The sequence below is a fragment of the Mustela putorius genome, unplaced genomic scaffold (assembly GCF_011764305.1).
Source record: "Mustela putorius furo isolate JIRA1106 unplaced genomic scaffold, ASM1176430v1.1 tig00003942_pilon_pilon_pilon, whole genome shotgun sequence".
Classification (NCBI taxonomy): domain Eukaryota; kingdom Metazoa; phylum Chordata; class Mammalia; order Carnivora; family Mustelidae; genus Mustela; species Mustela putorius.
The window spans coordinates 4297271-4321597 of record NW_025422087.1 but is presented as its reverse complement, the minus strand read 5'-3'; the positions used below and the strand labels follow the sequence as shown (position 1 = coordinate 4321597).

General features: G+C 40.4%; 1 protein-coding gene across 2 annotated transcripts in view; it reads right to left on the bottom strand.

Moving 5' to 3' along the window:
* MTUS2 (microtubule associated scaffold protein 2) overlaps positions 1 to 24327 on the bottom strand; it is a 567457-nt gene that overhangs the window by 141850 nt on the left and 401280 nt on the right. For both annotated transcript variants that reach the window (XM_045069540.1, XM_045069541.1), the window contains exon 7: positions 11881 to 11985. In XM_045069540.1, the coding sequence (XP_044925475.1) occupies positions 11881 to 11985 (105 nt within the window). The remainder of the gene's footprint in view (positions 1 to 11880; positions 11986 to 24327) is intronic.

Here is a 24327-nt window from a genome sequence, read left to right as displayed (position 1 = left end):
GGACGCAACTTGGATAGATAACTTCCTGGCTTAAGGAAAAAGCACTTCATGAGTTTCGCCAACGTCCTAGCAGAAAGGAAATCTGATTCTTGCAAACAGGCACCAGCAGACCCCTTAGGAAGCACAGGTGCCCAGTTCTTCATGGTCTTGGATAGGCTTTATTTTTCTTAAATGGATCTAAATTTATTCCGGAAAATTTTGCCAGGTAGGACACTATTTTCCCATCTAGTTCTGACATTTGTTTCCCTGAGGTTGGCGAGTGGTGGGGGAGGTGGGCAGCAAATGGCGCGAGGGTAGGAAAATTCCTTCCAGCCAGTTCTGAGCATGAGTGAGGGCAGGAATGACTAAAATGGGTATCAACCAGTAATGCTCTAGAAAGGAGACTTTCTCATTTCCCTTTCCGCGGAAGGCGTAGATTCTTTGCTATACTGATGTATAAATGGACTTTAAAAAACCCCAGGAAGTTATAATCAGGGTTTCCAAAGCCAACTATGAAAACTTTGTCACTATCATCCACTCTCCAGGCAAAATAAAAATTGACATAAAAATATTCTCATTTTCAGGAAATTTCTTATTATTTATAAGAAGTACAAATATCATGGTAAATGTGAGTGTTTCTCCAAGGGTTAAAAATCATGGTTTAATAGTATTATAACATTGCTAAAATTTTATATTAAAATAGAGAACTGCTTTTTGCCAAGATGGAATGAGAAGGATCAAACTTAGCCTCTGATCTGAAATTAACCCCAAAAAAAAAAAAACCCTCAGTCAAAATAGATAAGACTGTGGTTTTCTAGATATCAACATTAGGCAATGAAGCACAGAGATCCCTGAGCTGGAAAGCAAAGGAGATGATCAGCCAATTTCCTGGAGTGACTTTCAAGACCAGGGAATGAGGCTGGGACCTTGTGGTTTCCCTAACTTGAGAAAATGGAGTGGAGGGCTCACGGAGCCGAAGGTACAGAGGAGAACATCAACACTGAGAGAGCACTGTGGACACGTGCAGAAGCTCCCCTTGAGTTTTCGGACAAGGGCATGACTGAGAAGGAAGTATCCAAGGCCAAGGAAAAAAATTTCACAAAGGACTACAGGGAATAATTCCTGTGACCTTATGGTGGTCCAGAATCTGTTCCTGTTTTCATCAGCCAGAGTGGAAAACCTCATAATTCATGAGCAATAGGTTGAACACCTAGAGGGGTAGTTAGTAAAATTAGCTCTGGATTGATCCCTCGTTAACCTGCCTAACAAAACTCCTTCCAAGTAACATAGTTTTATTTAAGAATAAAAGCTTAAGAATAGTTACAGGAATATAAAAAATCCACTAGCCAACAAGGAAAATTTTAGAATGTCTGGCATCTGAAAGAATCCTCAGGCATGCAAATAAGCAGGGATATATAACCCATAATAAGGAGAGATGTGATCAATTGAAGCCCACAAGAAATGACACAGATGATTAACAGTTATTTGTAACTACATTCCATATGTTCGTGAAGCTAGCAGAACTGCTGAATATGTCAAGTACAGACAAACCAGATTTTTTTTAAAAGGCCTAAATAAAAATTCTAGAGATTGAAAGCTCAAATGTCTAAGATGAAAAATACACAGAATGGGATTAAGAGTAGATGTAGACATGACATAAGGAAAGGTTTTAACATGAATGTTCAAAGCAGCATTACTCAGAGTAGCCCCAAACTGGACACCGCCCCAATGTCCATCCATTGATGAATGTAAACCAAATGTGATATACCCCCGTAATGGAATGTTATTCAGCCCAAACCAGGAATAAAATACTGATTCGTGCTTTGACATGAATGAACCTCAAAAACATTATGCAACATCAAAGAAATCAACATAAAAGGCTCCATGCTACACAACTCAATGTTTATGTAATGTCTAGAATAAACAAATCCACTAAACAGAAAGTAGAATAGTGGCTGTCAGGGGCCCTGTGAGCTGAAAATGGTCCCTAGCTGACAGCCAGCAAGGAGGCAGACACCTCCGTCCTTCAACTGTCATGAAGTGGTTCTATCAATAACCCAAATGCATTTGAGAGTGGATTTTTTCCCTAGAGCCTCCAGTCAAGAACTTAGCCCAAATGACATCATGATTTCACCCTTGTGATACTCTCAACAGAAAACCCACCCACACCAGATCTGGGTATCTAATCTACAGAACTGTGACCAGTAGAAGAAACAAATAGGTGTTATTATTTCCAAAAAGAAGAAGGAAAGGAAAATTAGCAAGTATACCATAAGAAAAACTCTCCAAAATGAAACACACAGAGAAAAATGACTGAAAGAAATGAACAGTATTGGAGTGCCTGTCAGTTAAAGATCTGCCTTCAGCTCAAGTGGAGATCCCAGGGTCCTGGGATTGAGTCCCGTGTCAGGCTCCCTGCTCAGCAGGAAGCTGGCTTCTCCCTCTCTCTCTCCCCCTTCCCCTGGCTCATGCTCTCTCTCTTTCTCTGGGTTTCTCTCTCTCTCAAATAAATAAATTAATAAAACCTTAAAAATAAATGAACACTGTTATCTTTGGATAGAAGCTGTGGTCAACTTCAAGTGGCCTAAAGTTTGTACAACTGGAGTCCCTGAAGAGGGCTTAGGCCTGAACATTTCTGAAGAAATGATGGGCAATAATTTTCAAATTTTGTGAAAACTGTATATTCCAGCTCTAAGAATCACAACAAACCTCAAACACAAAACCAAGAAAAAGAAGATACCAAGGGGTAATGTAATCACATTGCTCAAACCAGTGATTAAGAGAACAGCTTCAGAAGAGCCAGAGTAGAAAAAGACAATTATGAACAGAGAAACAGTGATAAGGATAGCAGTGTGTTTTCACTGGACACCATTCAAACCAGGAGACAGCAAAACATCTTTAAATAGTTCGGGACGGGGGGATGCTAACCTGAATTCTGAACAAAGTGACAGTACTTACGAGAAATTAAGGTAAACAAAAACAGAAAGATTCCACCACCAGAAAAGATCCACCACCAAGAAAGACAAAGAAAATTCTTTAGGTAGAAGAAAAATGATACCAGATGGAAATCTGGATCTGCATAAAGGAACAAAAAGCACCAGAAATGAGAACTATGTGAGTAAATCCAAAATAACACTTTTCTTTTTCTTTTTTTGAACTTCCCCAGATGAAAACTTATTAAATAAAACAAATCTTACTTAAATTAGTAAGTAAAATAAATTAGTAATATAAATTTAATATGTATGTTAATCTGTTTCCTTTTGAGATACATTTTTGTTATTGTTCTCTTTTCATATTTAAAATTTAAACTTTACTTAACTATATCCAATTTCATTTTTTGTTTTTTTTTTTCTGGATATTCTGATATTTTTTATTTGCTTTTAACTTGATCTAACTGTTGCTTAACAAATTTTTAAAACTTTTCTTTTGCTGGAATATTTTTAAAAAATATTTCAGCTAGGGGACGCCTGGGTGGCTCAGTGGGTTAAAGCCTCTGCCTTCGGCTCAGGTCATGATCTCAGGGTCCTGGGATTGAGCCCCCGCATAGGGCTCTCTACTCAAGTGGGGAGCCTGCTTCCTCCTCTTCCTCTCTGCCTGCCTCTCTGCCTACTTGTGATCTCTGTCGAAGAAATAAATAAATAAATAAATAATTAAAAAAAAATTTCAGCTATTAATTTCTACAAGTAGTGTACCATGGTTAAATAATCTCTACTATTTCTGTTTACGATAAATAAGTCCTTTTTTAGCTTGATAACTAGCTATTTTTTCTTTTTTTTAAATAGCAATGGTTTATTAAAGTTACTAGTTAGACACATTTTTTTGTTCTTTTGAAATTTAGTTATGATTCTTTTACTTTTATTTTTATTTTATTTAAATTCAAGTTAGTTAACATATAGAGTATTATTAGTTTCAGAGGTAGAATTTCATGATTCATTAGTTGCATATAACTCCAGTGCTCATGACTTCAAGTGCCCTCCTTGATGCCTGTCACCAATTATCCCACCCTACCACCCATGTCCACCCCCCCAGCAACCCTCAGTTTCTTCCCCAGAGTTAAGAGTCTCTGGGGAGCCTGCATGGCTCCGTCAGTTAAGCTTCAGCTCAGGTCATGATCTCAGAGTCCTGGGATCAAGCCCCGAGTTGGGTTCCCCACTGAGTGGGGAGTCTGCTTGTCCCTCTCCCACTCCCTCTGCCCCTCCCCCCCAACTCATGCTTGTGTTCTCTCTCTCAAACAAATAAATAAGATTTTTTAAAAGCATCTCTTATGGTTTCCTCCAGCCCTGTTTTTATCTTATTTTTCCTTCCTTTCCCCTATATTCATCTGTTCTGTTTCTTAAATTCTGCATATGAGTGAAATTATATGGTATTTGTCTTTCTCTGACTTATTTCACTTAGCATTATACATGCTAGTTCCACCCGTGTCATTGTAAATAACAAGATTCCATTCTTTTTCTGGCTGAGTAGTATTCCATTGTATATATATACCACATCTTCTTTATCCATTCATCTGTCAATGGACATCTGGGCTATTTCCATATTTTAGTTATTGGGGTAATGGTTGCTATAAACATTGGGGAGCATGTGTCTCCTTGAATCACTATTTTTGTATCCTTTGGATAAATACCCAGGAGAGCAATTGCTGGGGCATAGGGTAGCTCTACTTTTAATTTTTTGAGGAAACCCCATACTGTTTTCCAGTGTGGCTACACCAGTTTGCATTCCCACCAACAGCATAAGAGGGTTCCCCTTTCTCCATATCCTCACCAATATCTGCTGTTTTCTGAGTTGTTAATTTTAGCCATTCTGACCTGTGTGAGGTGGTATCTCATTGTGGTTTTGATTTGTATTTTCCTGCTGATGAGTGATGTTGAGCATTTTTTTGTGTGTCTCAGCCATTTGTATATCTTCTTTGGAAAATGTTCATATCTTCTACCACTTTCTTGACTGAATTTTTTTGTTTTTTGGATGTTGAGTTTGATGAGTTCTTTATAGATTTTGGATATTAGCTTTTTGTCTGATATATCATTTGCAAATATCTTCTCCCATTTGGTAAGTTGCCTTTTAGTTTTGTTGATTATTTCCTTTGCTGTGCAGAAGGTTTTTATCTTGACGAAGTCCCAAAAATTCATTTTTGCTTTCATTTCCTTTGCCTCCAGTGATGTCTTGTAAGAAGTTTCTGTGGCTTAGATCAAAGAGGTTGCTGTCTGTGTTCTCCTATAGGATATTGATGGAATCCTGTCTCACATTTAGCTCTTTCATCCATTTTGAATTTATTTTTGTGTATGGTGTAAGAATGTGGTCCAGTTTCATTCTTCTGCATGCTGCTATCCAGTTTTCCCAACATCATCTGTTGAAGGGACTCTTTTTTTCCCTGGGGTGTTTCCTACTTTGTTGAAGATTAGTTGACCATTGAGTTGAAGGTCCATTTCTGGGCTCTCTACTCTGTTCCACTGATCTATGTGTCTGTTTTTATATCAGTACCATACTGACTTGATGATGACAGCTTTGTAATAAAGCTTGAAGTCAGGGATCGTGATGCCTCCAGGTTGGTTTTCTTTTTCAACACTACTTTGACTATTTGGGATCTTTTCTGTTTCTGTACAAATTTTAGAGTTGTTTGTTCCAGCTCTGTGAAAAAATGCTGGTGTTATTTTGATAAGGATTGCAGTGAATGTGTAGACTTCTTCAGGTAGTATAGACATTTTAACAATATTTTTTTAAGATTTTTTAAATTTATTTGACAGATAGAGATCACAAGTAGGCAGACAGGGAGGCAGAGAGAGGAGGAGGAGGAAGCAGGCTTCCTGCTGAGTGGGGCTCTATCCCAGGACTCTGGGATCATGACCTGAGCTGAAGGTAGAGGCTTTAACCCACTGAGCTATCCAGGTGCCCCAACAATATTTTTTCTTTCAATCCATGAGCATGGGATGTTTTTCCATTTTGTTGTGTCTTCCTCAATTCTTTCATAAGTGTTCTGTAATTTTCAGAGTATAGATCTTTCACCTCTTTGATTAGGTTTATTCCTAGGTATCTTATGGTTTTTGGTATAATTGTAAATGGAATTGATTCCTTAATTTCTCTTTCTGTTGATTCATTATTGGTGTAAAGAAATGCAACAGACTTTTGTGCATTGGTTTTATATCCTGCGACTTTGCTGGATTCTTATATCAGTTCCAGCAATTTTTTTAGAGGAGCCTTTTGGGTTTTCTACATAGAGTATCATGTCATCTGTGAAGACTGAAAGTGTGAGTTTTTCTTTGCCAATTTGGATGTCTTTTATTTCTTCTTGTTGCCTGATGGCTGAGACTAAGACTTCCAGTATTATGCTGAACAGCAGTGGTAAGAATGGACATCATATGGTTTCACTTACCTGTGGAGCATAAGGAATAACATGGAGGACATTAGGAGAAGGAAAGGAAAAGTGAATTGAAAGAAATCAGAGGGGGAGCTGAACCACAAGAGACTGTGGACTCTGAGAAACAAACTAAGGGTTTTGGAAGGGAGGGGGCTGGGGGGATGGGTGAGCCTGATGGTGGGTATTAAGGAGGGCACTTATTGCATGGAGCACTGGGTGTGGTGTATAAACAATGAGTCTTGGAACACTGAAAAAAATAAAATTAAATTAAGATGTTTAAAAAAAAGATAACTTAAAAAAAAAAAAAAAAAGAATGGACATCCCTGTCATGTTCTTGACCTTAGAGGAAAAACACTCAGTTTTTCTACACTGAGGATGATATTAGCTGAGGGTCTTTTGTATATGATCTTTATTATGTTGAGATATGTTCCCTCCACTTCAGCTTTGTTGAGGGTTTTTATTGCGTTAAGGATGCTGTATTTTCTCAAATGCTTTCTCTGCATCTATTGAGAGATCATCTGGTTCTTATCCTTTCTTCTATTAATATAGTGTATCATGTTGATTGATTTGTGGATGTTGAACCATACCTGTAGCCCAGGAGTAAATCCCACTTGGTCATGGTGAATAATCTTTTTAATGTACTGTTGGATCCAATTAGCTAGTATCTTACTGAGAATTTTGCATCCATGTTCATCAAGGATATTGGTAAAAGACATTTTTCTTATTTAAATCTCCTTGAAAGAAAACAGCATTGATAACCAACAATGTAGTATAGGTTTATGGTGCATGTGGAAGGAAAGGGTTTGAGAGCTTGAGAGCAGCACAGATGCCAGAAGGAGAGAGACGGAAGCATACAGTTGGAAGATTCTTAGAGTTGGCCCTTGAACAACATGGGGATTAGGGGTAATGATCCCACATGCAGTTGAAAATCCATATATCACTTCTGGTGATTCCCCCCAAACGGAACTACTCGTAGCCTACTGTTGACTAGAAGCCTAACCGATGACATTGATTAACACATTGATTGACTAACACATATTTTGTAAGTTATACGTAGTAGATACTGTAATCTTACAATTAAGCAAGCTAGAGGGAAGAAAAGGAAATTAAGAAAATCATAAGAAGGAGAAAATACATTTACAGTACTGTATTTACTGAAGAAAAGAAAATTGGCATATAAGTGGACCCATTCAGTTCAAGCCTATGTTGTTCAAGAGTCAACTGTACTATATGTGAAGTGATACAATATCACTTCAAGCCGGAATGTGAAAAGTTAAAGATAGAAACTATGAAGCCTAAAGCAACCATTAAAATAACTCAATAAGATACAGAGAGCTAATTCATCAATAAAGGGAACAAATGGAATAATAAATATTCAGTTAATATAAAAGAAGGCAGTAAAATAAGGGGGAAAAAAAGAAAAAAGAACATGTGAATTGGATAGAAAATAACAGGAAGGTGGTAGACTTCATCCCAATCAAATCAATAACATGATATGTACACCAAAGGCAGAGCTTTCAGATGGGAGAAAAAATAAAGGAGCCATTTACATGCTGTAAGAAACCACCCTAAATATAAAGAAAAAACAGATGAAAAGGAGAAGTATGGAAGGAGGTATGCCAAGCTGAACTAATGGAAAACTGGAGTGCACAACTAATACAGAATAAAGTAGATTTTAGGGGAAAAAAATACTACCAGGAATAAAGAGCTTCATTTCCTAATGATAAAGGGGGCAATTCATCAAAATGATAAGCAATCCTCAATGTGTATGTACCTAGTAGCAGAGCTTCAGAACACAGGAGGCAGATAATGATAGAACCGAAATGAGAAACAGATAAGCCCACGATTACACTCTAAGATTTCAACAGCTTTTTTCAGTTATGAATAGAACCTGTAGACAGAAAATCAGTAAGGATATAGAATACTTGAACTATGCCATCAGCCAACTTGACCTATGGCATCTGTAGAACACTTCACACAGATACAGCAGAATAGACATTTTTCTTAAGTCTGTATGAATCATTTACCAAGACAGACTTTGTTGTGAGTCATAAAACATGTCTCAATAAATTTAAAAGGATTCAAGTCCTCCAAAGTATGTCCTCTAACCACAGTGGAATTAAATTAGAAATAAAATCACAAAGGTCTCTGCCAAGTCCCAGATATCTGCAAACACAATTCAAAATAATCATGAGCAAAGAAGGAATCATAAAAGAAAATTTGAAAACAGTTTGAATCCAATGAAGGTGGAACCCAATATATCAAAGTTTGTGGACTATAGCTAAAGCAGGGAATAAAGGGAATTTTTTTTGTACTAAACGTACACATTAGAAAAGAAGAAAGATTTTGAACTAATGATATCAGCTAGCTAAACCCAGCTGAAGCCCAGTAAAAGAAATCAGGAGCCCGATGTGGAGCTCGATCCCAGGATCATGAGATGGTAACCTGAGCTGAAGGCAGATGCTTGACTGACTGAGCCACCTAGGTGTCTCAACTTTAAATCTTTCAGAAAGAAATGTCGAAGAAAATCTTTGTGATCTAGGGTGACACAAAGATTTTTTAGATAACCTCAAAAACATGGTCTATAAAAGAAAAAAAATATCAGTTGGACTTCAGGAAACTTAAGAATGTGTACTCTTCAAAAGCACTGCTGGGAGAAGGCAAAACAAGTGTGGGGCAAGATTACAAATCATGTAGCTGAAAAAAATTGTATCCCAAGCACATAAAAACTCAAAATTCAACACAATGGGAAAGCAGCCCAAGTAAAAATGCAAAATACTTGAATAGATGTATATTTTTTAAGAGAGCAGGAGTGGAGGGGCTGGAGGGAGAGGGAGAGAGAGAATCCTAAGCAGGATTCTTGCCCAGCACAGTCTGAAGCAGGGCTCGATCTCACAACCTGGAGATCATGACCTGAGCTGATATCACTTAAGCAGACACTTAACTGATTGAGCCACCCAGATGCCCCTTGAATAGATATTCTATCCAAGAACATATACAGATGTCAAATAAACTAAAAAGATGTTCAACATCATAACACCATTAGTTATTAGGAAAATGCTGGTTAAAACCACAGGCAATATCACTTCATACCTATTACAATGCCTTTAATTAATTTGACCATACCAAATACTGGCAAAAATGTGGAGGAACTAGATCTCTCACACACTACTGTTGGGGATATAAAACGGTACAACCACCTTGGAAAACCTTTCAACATTTTTAAAAGTTTAAACAAATAACTGCCATATGACTTGGGCATTCCTCTCCTAGATGTTTACCAAGAGAAGCGAAAACAGATGTCCCTATCAAGACTTGTACAAACAAGCAGAGCAGCTGTACTTACAATACCCAAATCCTTGGGGTAGAAACCCAAAGGTGCCCTAATGGGTCAATGGATAAATTGTGGTATCTGCACACTGAAATTTTATTCACCAATAAAAAGGAATGGCCTACTGCAAGTAATCATGCTGAATAAAAGAAGCCAGAGAAAAGCAGAGCACATACTACATGATTCCACTTATAGGAAATTTTAGAAAATGTAAACTAATGTATAGAGATAGAATGCACCTCCCTTTGTGGGGTGCAGAGGGATAGGGGCAGGATTACATAAGGACGCAAGGATACGTTCTGGGATGACAGACATGTTTGCTATCTGGATTGTGGTGATGGTCTATGTACATTCGTGTCACAATGTATCAAATGGTATGCTTTACAAATGTGTGGTTTATTAATTATACCACATGGAAGATTCTTTGAAACTGTAACACTGCACACTTCCCCTTGTTCAATATTTACTTGGTATAAATATATTTCATGTTTAACCTTTCAATATTCTTCTGTTTTAGGTGTGTACTTTGTAGGCAGTCTAAAGCTGGATTTCACAGCGTATACCGTGCACTTAATAAATACTTTTTGACTGTTCAATAAGGGAATCCAGGCTGGTAATCTAAATTTTTGATTTAACCTAGAGAATTCAGTTCACAGACCTTCATCATGACCTCTCTAAGTTCATTTCTCAGGTCTTGCTCTGTCTTCCAACTTCCCCTCTCCCTTCCTTCCTTTTAGCCTTCTTTTTTCTTTCTCGCCTTTTCGCCTTCACTCTCATTGACTGAAATATTTTCCCCCTCATTCTAACCTTTCCCTCTCTACTGGTTCAGAGCTATATGCTCTCTTTTATTGATTATCCTAGAAATTTTAGCACATATAGTTTGACTGAACAAAGTTAAAAATTACCCAATACCTTTACTCTCGGCCCCTGGAATTGAAGGACCTTACTCGGTGGCTTATTTCCTTGAGTGTATAATGATGTTTACGTTTTATTCTGCTGTGTGCACACAAGAGCTACAGCGTGTTAAACTGAATTTTCAGACCACAGTGGCAGCATGGATTTCGGCTCTGAAGTTGAGGCAGGGCAGATTGGGGGTGAGGAATCCCTAATGGAGAACTTGTCTCTCTTCCCTACCTTCTCTCAGAGCCAAAGATACAAGAGACTAGGCTCGTCCTATGGGTGAATTTTCTTTTTCTTCCTAATTCATCCAGTGAGAGTGTGGCCCTTTGGAAATTTCAGATGTATACACGGTCCTCCTCCCCGCCAACCTCTCACCCTATTTAGGCACATAGTTTTGTCTTCTGACCCTCTACCGTGGGGCTTGGCTTCTTTCCTGTATATTTTCAATTAACCGGAAATATTAGCTAGTTCTCTATTCTCCAGGCTTTCTGGTTAATAGAGTAGTGACTAAGAATGCAGCTGTGGGATTCAGAGTGGCTGGAATCTAATTGAGTCTCTACTATTTATTTCCTGTGGCTTTGGGCAAATTAATGAAAATCTCTGTACCTCCATTTCCTCGCATGTAAAAGGAGAGGCAATAATCATGCCTGTCCCAGGCCTTGCAGGCATGGAATAAATTAATACATTTAAAGAGCTTAGACCAGTACCCAGTGTCCTGGGCTACAGTAAGAACTCAAACAGTAGCTGCTATTATTGCTACATTTTTGTGCCTACAGAAAACATTCTGACGTTAGACTGCATTCTGTTCTGCAAAGGGGTAATGCCTCACGATATGAATTTTCATGATATGAATGATTTTCAACTCTCAAATGATGTTACCTAGTTTATTCATCTCTAAAGGTAAATAAATGCTTTCCGTTGATGAAATTGCAAGTATTTGATATCTGTTGTTTCTCAATTTTTATTCTTTTTAGAAAATATGATTATCTCTGGAGGTTAGATTTTCAGTCTGTTTTTCGATTATAAACTATTTCTACATGCTGTCGGAATAGCAGATACTCCTACACGAGAAGATTCTACCACTTAAAAGTAGCACGGTAACATTTCTTTTTTTTTCCAACGTGAACCAGATGATGATGCCAACAGCTGGTTCATTTCATCTCGAGTCAGAACACACCAGTGTAGTTACGTCAAGCTCTGGAACGTATCACACACATCACATGGGCTGGCACTGCTCTATTAATGACACGTGAACCAAAGAAATTACAAGTCCAAGCCTTCTCCCCAAATGGCACCGATCATATTGCTTAAATACCTGGTGAATGAAGCTTGGTGGCTGAAGTCACAGCTCTCTTAGGAGATGAAACAGCAGGTTTGTTAACATCTTGATCTTTCTGTCCTTCTTTCTTTGATCCTAGACCTAGTTGAAAGAGAGAAAAAGAAGGAAAAGAGCTAGTTATAATTGAAACGGTAACACAAGTTGTTTGTGGCAAGGGAGGCTTCACAAAAGGCAAAGGGAACAAAGTAATATTTGGCTGATTTGTTGCTATGGTCACCACCCCCTGTGCTCCTGGGAGGACATACGCAATTACAGGAAAGGGAATTTCCTTGCAGTGGTCAGGGGAATCAGCACACTGCTGCCGCTTCTGACTTGATGAAAAACACCCTGTCTCTGGGGGGTCACTGCACCCCAATGACTCTGACAAACTATCTGGGAATTAAACTTTTAGCCTCCTCAGCCACCAACTCAGTCTGCCCGCCTCTTCCTGCCCCAACACATTTTTCAGAGGACACAGATGGAAGCTGGAGCCGAACTCAGCTGCTAATGACTTCGGCATCCCTGAGACCCGAGCCACGGGGGACGTGGTCTGCTTCTAATTAATTTCCATGCAGCTGGGCCACAGAGGTGACCTGGAGAGCCTCTGAGCTTTCTCAGCTGCAGCTGAGCCTTCGTGGGACCTGCTGGCAGAGCTGGCCCCGGCAGAATGGGTAACCTGAGCACAAGCGATATAAGGACAGCATGTTCTTCTGTCCGGGAGCACAGCGCCGTTTCCTTGTGTATGCCGGCCACAGATCCTCATCTTCACATCATCTTCGTCAGAAAGGCCAAGGACCATGGATGGAGGAGTAGAGAAATAACCCAGACCTGGACGTACCCAGACCTGCCTCCACAATTTATTATGTCATTTTAACAGTAAAGCTTGGGGATGGTTCCTGAGATACAGAACATATCCCAGTTCCCACTTCCTAAAGCCTGTTACCTCATTCCTCTTCCACAGCTGTTGGTGGCGATTTGATGGTTATTCTTCTAGACCTCTTTTTAGGTTCTTACAAATATTATCTACACAAATACAAACACAAGTGTTGGCTAGCTAAATGAATCATATATGGCAATTTCTTTTTACCCATCCACACTTTTAAAGATCTTTTTCCTATCGGTGTATTTATAGATCTTTTGAAAGTGCCACATATAAGTAGACCAAAAAATGCATTGTGATTTATTTCCCCACCATCCTACTGATGAGCATTTCGATTGTTTGCAAGTTTTAGTTATTTAGATAACGACATGTGCTATAATACACATTCTTCTACTTGTTTCTTTGTATACAGGGACCAGTATCTTTACAGGAAAAATACATACAAGTGTTTTTGCTGGATTAAGAGTCTGCTCATTTGTTGTATTGCTAGACACAGTCCGGCTGTCTTCCACAAGGAACTAGAAATTTATGCCCCAGCCAGGAGCGCATGAAGCTAACTCTTTCTGCATGCCTCAGACCCTACTGACATCAAAGCCTCAATCATTTTCACTTTTGCCGAACACTTAGAGTCTTTTCATATTGGTCATGTGCATTTCTTTGTTTGAAAATAGCCTAATTAAATCCTCTGCCTATTTTTCTTACTGATGTATTAGGAACCCTTCGTGTATTCTGGATATTAATCCTTTCTTTGTCTGCTATATAAATTATATTTTCTAGCCTTTCACTATTTGAAATTTATCTATAGTATATTTCATTGGACTGTGATTTTAAATTTTAATATGTTCAAATATATCAATTTTCCCCTTTCTATAAAAGCACCATTATAGCTGATTTATCTGTATGTGTGCATATGGATATATGATGGTGGGGAGAGATTATTCCAGGAGTTTGGAGAGAGGGGCAGGTATGTGGATCCAACCTCCCCATCTTTCATTCTTTTCTGGCCTGACTGGGCTCCCATTTCCCCCCACACCATCAGACCTGCCTCACTACCCCTTCATCCTTGCTCACCGGCTTTCTACTCATCCACGCACACGCCTATCACCATCTCTGCTTTACTGCTTTTCAACAGACTCTTTTTGTCCCGTTGATTGAACCCTTCTAAAGCCTGAATTCTCTCTTGTACTTCTCCCCCTCTGCTTTTTTCCTTCCTACTCTCAATATGCTTCACAGCATTTAGTTAACATACCCCCAGTCTTTCACATCACAGTAAGTGGCACCATCATTCACTCACTGTGCTCAGGCCCCAACACTAGGAGTCATCTTTGTTTGTGTCTTTTCTCCCTACCCCTCTTCAGCCCATTAGCAAAGCTCATTGTTTCTCCTCTGAGTACATCCCAGGGCTGCCCTCTTCCCTCCCCTCCCTGCCTCTGCACAGCCCAATGCTACCACTTCCTTGTCCTCCCCCACAAGAGCCTCCTACCTGATTTACTGTTCCTACTCCTGTCCTCTGCAGCTTATTCTCCCACAGCAGCAGAATAATTATTTCAAATCTAAGTTAGCACAAGTGATTCCCAATCTTGAAATCCTCCGATCACCTCCCAGGATACTCAGAATGAACTGTAAACTCCTTGTCACATCTATGAGGCCCTGGAGACTGCCTCTAGCCAACAGAAATAGAAAATGAGCAGCTTATATCATGTTAAATTTCCTAGTAACAACATTTAAAAAGTAAAAAGCGTAATGAAATTAACTGTAATAACATTTTTATTTCACCCAACATATTCAGTATCACTCTAACATCTGACACTGACCGCATTTTGAGTTCTCAACAATGGCCCATGAACCACCAGCCACCATACCCAGTAGCTCAGCCCCAGATGATGTGATCTCCTGCCTATGCCACAGACACTGTGGTAGCTAACTTTATGTGTCCACAGGACTGGGCCATAGGGGGACCAGATGTTTAGTCAAATGTTACTCTGGGTTCTAGATTAGATTAAATTTAAATGGTAGACTGAAAAAAGCAGACTGCCCTATCCAATGGGAGTGGGCATCCTATGATCCGCTGAAGGCCTGAGCAGAACAAAAGGCTGGCTAAGAAGGAACGCTGCATGCCTGACTGCTTGAGCTGGGACATCAGTCTTCTGCCCTCGGACTGGAACTTACACCACCAGCTGTCTCTGGGTGTCTGGCTTGCCCATTGCAGACCTGGGGACTTCTCAACCTCCATAAATATGTGAGCCAATGCCTCATAAGAAATCTCTTTTTATATATAAAGTATTTACTTATGATAAGAGATTTTTTATTACACAATACATAAATTATATATATTATAGCATACATATTTTCTATATAGTCTGTCTCTCTTTAAAATGTATCCCATGCACATGTATGCATATCCTACAGGTTCTGTTTCTCTGGAGAGCTCTAACACACACTTGGCATCATTTTGCCCCTGCTCACTCCCTCCGGCTATACTATAGTGCAGGCTGTGCTGAAGCCACGCCTCCTCCCATTCTCCATTCAGCTCCATTTAACTGGAGTTCCCTCTGCAGAGAATATGCTCCCCTGAGATCTTGAGCACAGTCCATGCATCCATTCATTCAGGTCTCTGCACAAATGATAATCCTCAGAGAGGCCATGCCTGATACTACAGGTTAAACAGCCCTCCTGCCACTCTTCCCTATACTTGCTTCATTATTCTTCATGACATGTATTGTACCCATAACACATGATACCTCCTCTGTTTGTTCATGGTCTGCCTTCCCCACTGGAACGTGAGTGTCAACCCTAGGACCACACTCGTCCTGGCCCAGTGTGGTCATTCAGTCAATTCTGCCTCCTGTCCCCTCCTTCCCACTGGGCTTCTTTCAAGATGTCCTGTCCAGGCACATGAGGGCTTACAGAAGGCGGGAACCTGGGTCCTGAAAAACATCACCTCACTCCACTGAAGCCAGACCCACCCTTCAGAGGACCCCATCTATGGCTCACTTTACTCTTCGCATCCCGCCTTCTGCTCAGATTTTAGGCATCAACAAATATGGAAAACTAATGAGACTCAAGGGAGTTGAAATGTTAAAAGCCAAAAGTATGCATTAAACACATTATTTCAAAAGAAAATTAAACATGAATATTTATTCAGTGTTTCAGTATTTTTTTTTTCATCCTTCATGGAGTGCAATTTGGCTGCTTCTTTCAAAAATTTAAATACTGATATACTTGACCTAGCAATTCTGCTCCTAGAGATCTCTCTTTGGAACCTCTGAGTGTTACCTTCCATGGCTGTCGAGGTTTTGCTGCTGTGCTTAAGGGAAAAGGTTATGTGCAATGAGACTTCATACGTTATTCACAATAATAAAGGAGAGTAAATCATCAAAATGCACACTGGGAAATGGTTAAATAAATGGTGATATATCCATACCATGTACTTTTATGCAGCCATTAAAAAGAATGAAGTAGTTCTATATTGTACCAGCATAGAAGATGTCCGTGATGAAGAAAAGAGCTAGCTATGGTCCCATTTTTATACCACAAAATATTATCTGTATTATATTTTATATAAGAAGATTTGAAACAAAGGCACCAAATTGTTAATAATGGTTACCTCTGAGCAGCGGGATTGAGGAGATATTACTTTTTATTTTACCCTTTTTTATGATGACCACATGTTACTTTTATAATGAGAAATAAACAATAAGAGCAGTGAAACCAAAACCAAAATGAAAACAATCTGTCTGATCCATGAAAGGATGAGGAGAGAAAATGAACTTATGCAACTAATTCTGTAAGAACAACTTTGATGGAAGGTTTCACGGTCCCTCCTCCAGGAACACAGTGCTGCCTAGAAAATTGCTGCATGGTTCTGGGAATTCTTGATGGCACAGAAAATCACAGCAATTAGTCAATGCTTTCCGTACTTTTTCCAGTTTTCTTGCAATCCAGACTCAGCCTTAATGATTCTGAAGTGTACTGTGGGCTCTCACCTAAATCTAAGATGGCTGAGCATCTAGGAATGCCAGAGTGGGTTGTGGTCTCGTGATTTTCCTCCTGTCCCTCTGGGCAGTCTCTCTCTTCTTCACTGCAGCTTCCACCTTTGCCTGTACTGGAGGAAAGCTGCCCCAGAGTCTTAGCTTTCTCCCATCCACTCCTCTGGATGTTCTCAACTGCTCAGTAGGCTTGCATTCCTAAGTTGCCCATGCTGTTGGACATCAATTCTGTCATTTCCAATCCAGATGGGCCCAGACCTGTTTTTAGCTGCCAACTAGACATTACTACAAGCTACTAGAAGACCAGGTCACCATGCCCCACCTGGAACGAATTTTCTTCTTCTCAAATACTCCTCTTCCTAGATTTTGTTTCCTGGTCAGTCATTCCCCTGGTTACCGAAACCAGAAGCCAGCAAGTCCTCTTCTCTGTGCTCCATCAGCCATTACTTGTCTGTCCCATAAAGCAGCTCCTGAATCAAGCCTGGTCCCCATTCCCACTTTTTACCCTAGCTCAGTTCTCATCATTTCTCACTGGGACAGCTGGAAATATGTAAGTGATTCCTCAGTCCCCTCTCTCACCATCTTCATATTTACCTGGCTCATCCTTCTTACCAGTACCAGGAATATCTTTCTCAATCATTACGGAGGCTCCATGATTTTCCTTTTAAAGCCTTTCTAAAGCTTTCCATGGTCTTCACTAGAGAGTCCCAACTCAACGGCATGGAGTACACAAGCTCCAGAGTTCTGCTTCCTCTGCCATGGGCCCCTGCAGTGACAATAATTTCCATGGGACATCCTGTCTTCACCTGGGCTGTTGTCTCTGGCTGGAGCACCAGATCTCTCCTTTGTCAGCTTTGGCCCATTCCTGATCATCCTCAGATTCAGCTCACCTCTTTTCATGGAAGGCTTCTGTATTATCCCCTGTTGCCACTGGGACAGATGACCACAAATGAGTGGTTGAAAATAACACAAATGTCTTCTCTTACAGTTTATGGAGGCCAGAAGCATGGAGTCAGCCTCAATGGGCTAAAGTCAGTGCACCAGCAGAGCTGATTCTTTCTGGAAGTTTCAGGGATATATCTATTTCCTTGTATTTTTTAGCTTCCAGTGTTTCTTCATGTGTGGCCACCTCGACCATCAAGGCATAGCACTCCGATCTCTGCTTCCGTCCTCACATCTCCTTCTCTAATGGCTCCCACCTTCTGCTTATCAGGACCCCGGTGATTACAGTGGGTCCATCTAGCTAATTCAGGATGGTCTCCCCATCTTAAGACACTTAACTTAAGCACAGTTGGAAAGCCCTAGTGGTCACGGAAGGTAATACTCTGCGGTTCCAGTGACTAGGGCATTATTTAACCCATGATAATATCTTCTGTGTCTAACTGAATGAATAAATGAGGAAACTCTTTTTAACTTGCCAAAAGCACACTAATTTCTTGGTCCTTCCTAGTCTCCTGAGTCCCTATCACTTCTTTATGAAGCTTTCCTTATTTTCTCAACTCCTTTTGAATATTTGTCTTTCCTTAAACCCTGTTCAGCCTTCCCTATTTCCCCTAGTGCAGACTACATATCTCTAGTGGACATCTCCTGTTTGGCCTGATCAGCTTCTTTTAAAGCACCTATGCTCACATAAGGGGGACTAAATGGAGGGGGACTAACACTTCCCTCCTCATGGGCCATGTGAGGTATGTGTTGAGCCGGGGGGGGGGGGCGTGCGCTGACACACCTGGATCTGGAGGGGGGCCTGTGACCCAGGCCTGCCCAGTCAGAGCTCTGCATCACATTGGCGTGATAGACCATCCTGGTTTGAGAAGGAAAACAAAACCCAGATTGAAATAATGAGAGCCTTTAATTTAGAAATTTTGCTGGAATTACTAGAAAAGGATTCTTTTTTTGCTAGATGCCTGAACTGGTAGGATGTAAGCCTGAGCTTCCCTTGACTATCTCTGACTCTGTTTAGGAAGAGCCTTTATGGGCACCAGCCAAGAGAGGGGAACGTAGGGACAGGAGACCAAAAAAAAAAAAAAAAAATTCATGATGTCATTGTTTAAGGATCTGGGTACAGCCGTATCTCACATTAGTAATATCACCTGAACTTTTCAGTTACGTGATCCCAAATCCTTCTGACCTTTTGCATTCTTTTTTTGGGTAAGCCAGTTTGATTAGGTTTTGGGGACTTGCAATCAGGCAAGGCCTGAGAAGGTCCACTGGAGAAAACAGCTCCTTAACAGATCTATATATGCTCATTTCTTATGGGTTCATAATTGGCCAAAGCTAATTCTTGTGTACCTCAGGCACCTAGAGACTCAAGAGCTATATAAAAGAACATATGTATACAAAATCCAGAGCCCTCTCGTGCTTTGGGGGAGAAAGGAAGAAGGCGCCAGGAGGGGGAAGAAATGCCAGCCTCATTGGAATCAAAGGATGAGATCACAGTTTTGATTTGAAGCCCTGTTACTGATCAGATCCACCCCAGACAATGACTGTACATTCAAATGGTCTTAAAGTATTAATGCCATACACAGAATGCAGCAAAAAGCCTCCCAAAGGTCTAAGTTGAAGGCTTCTGTCTGGCAATCCATATACAGTTGCTCAGGGGAAAAAAAAAAAAGAAAAATAGTGTAAAAGCTCAGTTTCTCACGTGGACAAGACCCTCCACAGTGACATGAGTGACTATTGCAGCTGCGGGGAGAAGATCCATTTGGTGTTTTATTCCTGAGCTGGACATCATAAAAATAACTAACACCTCCTTCATCATGGATGCTTAAGGCAGAGACCACTAGTCAGGCTGCCTGGGAGTCACGAGAATATGAGGAAGGCTGCCCCGTGGAGAATGATGGGCTTGCTCTGAGAATGAGGTTGGTATCTTAGAAACAAAATATGATGGCAAATGACAGTGGGTCACTCAGAGCACCTTGAAATGGGGAAAAAAGAGATTTAAGATAATGGTTAGAAGAATGCTATATATGTTTTCATAAAACTGAATAAGCACGTTGAAAAAACTCAAAGGGGATTTTCACAGGCTCTGAACCTCACACACAAGAGGCCACATGTGTGTGTGAGTCAATCTCAGTATAAGGAAGGAAAGACAGGAAACAAAAAAGGATAAAGAAATTTACAGAGCAACAGACTTCATCTCCCACCTGTCTGACATTCACACACTATGCACTTGTCAAAGCTGACCCACTCCCAGACAAGGAACATGCAAAACCATGGAAGGAAGGTGGAGAGGAGCCAGAAGAAAACTGAAATGCGAATGTGGCGACAGCGCAAGTAATTATTATAGAGCCAGCGTAACCGAAAAGAGGTAAATAGGGAAAAAACGAAGGATGCAATCATGGAGCAGGGATTCTACTGTTACTCATGAGACAGATGGAATGTGGGAACATTTCAAGGGAAGATTTATAGAGTTTGAATAGAATCAAGCATAAAAACATTAGATAGGAATGTACCGCATAATATATTGCCCTGTCCCGTCCCCAACATAGGCTTACTCATTCATTATTAAGCACCAGATACACATCAGGCACTGTTCCAGTGAAAGTCAGTGGGATGAGCTGTCTTGGAGGTTATACTTCCATTGAATGTGCATATTCATGTTTATAAATGCTGGGAACTAGCTTGCAGTTGCCTCCACGTGTATGATTTCACTTTACCCCATTTCTAAACTCTGTTGCTGTTGCTGCTGGTATCATTACTTTGCAAACGAAGAAAGTGAAGGTATGGAGGTTGTAACCTGTCCCCATTTACCAGTCCATAGCTGAACCGAGCTCCGGACCTGTGACTTCCTGCTGTTATTTTATCCTGCAATTCCTTGCAATGGCCCCAGTGAGTCCTGAAACATAAGGAATCCTATGGCCTGTCTGCCCACCTGTACTCAGAAGGACAACGAATCCAGTGAGTCTGACCCCCTGTGAGAGGTAGGATAGGGCCCAGGTGAGAATATTCAGAGTGGAGTCAGGGGAGGGGGCAGGAGCATGTAGATGCCGAAAGTCTTCTATTTGGGGCAGGGACTAAGAGACCTAAGAACAGCTCGAGACATTTGCTTTCTAAAGCTGGAGGCCAATGAATCCCTACCTCCTTTCGACCCCATGACCCAGCCTGGGGTGGGTCTTTCTGTGTTCATAGTACTGGGCATGTGGTAGTTTTAGTCTACAAACCCTCATCTTCTGAGTTCTGGGAAATCTCTTGAAGTGGTACTCGGGCAATTTCCTCCCTTCTGACTTCTCTTGTTTCCCTTTTTATGGAACTCATATTATTTGTACTCCAAATTTATATCTGTCATTCAATCAATCGATAGAATTAAGTACACCCCCCCCCACACACACACATCCATCCTATACATAAATGTCTCTTTTGGGTTCTCTCCCATGCACAGGACACTCAGTACACTCAAAATTGAACCTGTTACCTAACAAAATGTGTCAGTCCTGCCTTCTCGCAGTAAATGTGTTTTAGGGTTAAACCAGAAACGTCGCTTTCATCCTCACATCCTCTCTTTTCCTCACTTCTTCGCATGTAATAAAATGCCAAGTCCCGTGAAATATAAGCACATCTCTCTCTTAAATTTAGTCCACTTCTGTTTTCATAGTTATCATAACTTCATTCAGACCGGTGTCACTTCTCTCGCAGAATTCTGGAGCAGCCTCCTTCAGCCTCTGGTCTCCAGTTAGCTCTGTTCCTCCTTATCCTTCAGATCTCGACCTAGAGGTCTCTAGATGCTGCTGTCATGCTCTGTGGCCACACGTTTCTAATACTCTAGACCTTCTACCTGTCTACATTCCCCATTAGACAACACATTACAGGAGAATTACCCACTCAGTAAACATTCATAGACAAATGAGTTGGTATTATTCCTAACTAATTATGTTCTTCCTCTGGGGGAAATGAAATCAACCTTCAGATCTGACGGATTCCTGACATTTTGAAATCTCTTATTTTCTTCTTATTCCTTCTCCTGTACTTCTCTCTCCCTACCTAATAAACAGGCATGTCCTAAGTGAGTTACGAGAAATCCCTTTACGCACAGTTAGAAACAAAACGAGTGAAGCTCTGAATGTGACAGAAGGAAACAACCAACTCTCCCGGGGCATCATGATACCGCATGATCTCTTAGGTCCCGAGGAAATGTGAATAAGTCAGTTGCGGTGGGGAAAATGCTTTGTATTTTTGAAACTATACAAATAGAGATTAGGGCTTTTTACTCATTGTGGCACTTTCAGCGACGTGAGGCTAAAAGAAAGAAATGGTCTGGATTATTTGTCTCATTCGACCTAAAGATTTACTTTCACATTAATTTGAAAGCATAATAAAATTGTGCTTTTCAGAGCTAACATTTTCTGTACTTCAATAAAAGTCCCTATCATGGTCTACTTAGAATAAGTACCCTCATGTTAGTATTCTGCTGTTTTACTCCACAGGCTCCAGCAGCCCTTTCTCATTTTCTGAACTATTTATTCCTTAAAAGATCCTTCACATTCCTTTACTCATTCATTCATCGTATATTTATTGGGTGGCCCCACTTTATATGGTACTGGCTGCTATAGATTCCAAGGTGAAAAGACAAAATCCTTTGTCTGAAAGTCCCCAAATTCGTGGGACATGTAAATAAGTAATGACAAGAGAATGTAGCAAGTGCCAGCCTGGAGGCCTGAGTCAAGATTTCTCTCTGGGAGCTCCAAGGAGAAGCCGGGTAGGGTTTCCCCAAAGAAAGTTACTCTTGAGCTGAGATGGAAGTATGCAGAATTGCCAAGAAAGAAAGGGTACAGTCAGGATGGGGATCATGTGCAGAGATAGAAGAGGGTACGGGCCAGCCCACTCAGGGCCTACTGGAGTCTGAGACTGGAAGCTTTAATTCTTGGGTCCAGCCTACCTTGTCTCTGGCCCTGCCAGCATCTCCCACTTCACTAGCAAGATGAATATTCTGTTTCCCTCCAGCATTTCTGAATTCCCCTGAAATCCAATGCAAGGCTAAAAATTACCATGGCTGAGTTACATACTTAATATGCTACATATGTACTTATGTCCTTTTTTATACATGTGAAATTATAAATGAGATTGAGGTTACCAGTGAATGGAATGATGACTAATAAAAAAAAGAAAAAGGAAACAGGAAGTTAAACTGTTACTGGCTGCTGCTGCATGGAGTTTAAGTTTTCTGACTAAGGAGATAGATCAAGACTCAGTCGTCGCATGTCAATAAATATTTAAATACGTTACTTCCATTTTTATAAAATGTTACATGTTCATTGTAGAAAAATGAGCAAATGCACTTTTTCTTCATTTCTGCCATTTCCTCACCTAACAACAGCCACTATGAACCCACTGAAATGCATTATTTCAGACCACTTATATGTGTATACATATATTTTTCTTAATATTATAATAGTTTCAAGCACTTTCTACTGTGAGACATACTACTTAGAACTTAGTAATACTGTTTAACAAGTAATTGAAAGCAACCATTCATGAAGTCGTCACACAGGTCAAGAACTGGAACATTCAGACATTACTGGCATCCAAAGCTCATCATGTCTCAGGCTTCTTCCTTCTCACTCGAAGCCACTGTCATGCTCGTTTTGGTCATGATTCCTTGCTCTTCTTCATAGTTTTGCTACTCCACATGCAACCGTAAGCAATATCTTAAGTCTGCTAAGTCTTAAACTTTTTATCAGTGAGACCATACTGTAAATATTTTCCTGCAATTTGTACTGAACATTGAACATTGAAACATTCATGCAGCCCTAGTCCATGGTCACTGCAAAACAGTGATCCGTGGTGTGAATATATCACAGGGTAGCTGTTTGTTCTGATGGAAATTTGAGTTATAAGCAGTGCTCCTTTGAACATACTTGCTGTGTCTTTTGATACGTGTGTGTGCACGCATCTCTCATAGACATACACACAGAATTCTTTTTTTTTTATTTTATTTATTTATTTGACAGACAGAGATCACAAGTAGGCAGAGAGGCAGGCAGAGAGAGAGGAGGAAGCAGGCTCTCCGCGGAGCAGACAGCCCGATGTGGGGCTCGATCTGAGGACACTGGGATCATGACCTGAGCCAAAGGCAGAGGCTGTAACCCACTGAGCCACCCAGGCGCTACACACAGAATTCTTAAGTCAGGTACAAACATTGTAGGGCAATGCCACAGTTTCCCAAAGTGGCTATGCCCATTTCCCTGTTTCCTGGCTAGACTGAAGAGGAGCTTGTCACGTACTACATCTTCACCAACCCTAGGGAAGTTCAGATTTTAAAAGGTTGCCGTTCTGATGTGTGTACATCCCACTATGATTTGAACTGCATCCTCCTGGTTACCGATTCAGTTCAACACCCTTTTCAGATATGTACGGGACATTTGTTTTTTTTTTTCTTTTGTGGAATATTGGTCAAGTCCTTTGTTCCTTTTTTGCCTGCTTTGTTTCGCACTGACTTGTACAAGTTCCAATATAATTTTGTGACCTTTTAAAAAGAACTTAATACGTTATGATCATCTTTCAATGAGAATACTCATCTACAATATTTTTCAAATGGAAGTTATTACTAATTTGGTAGCTTAACACAAAATTGAGAGGTAG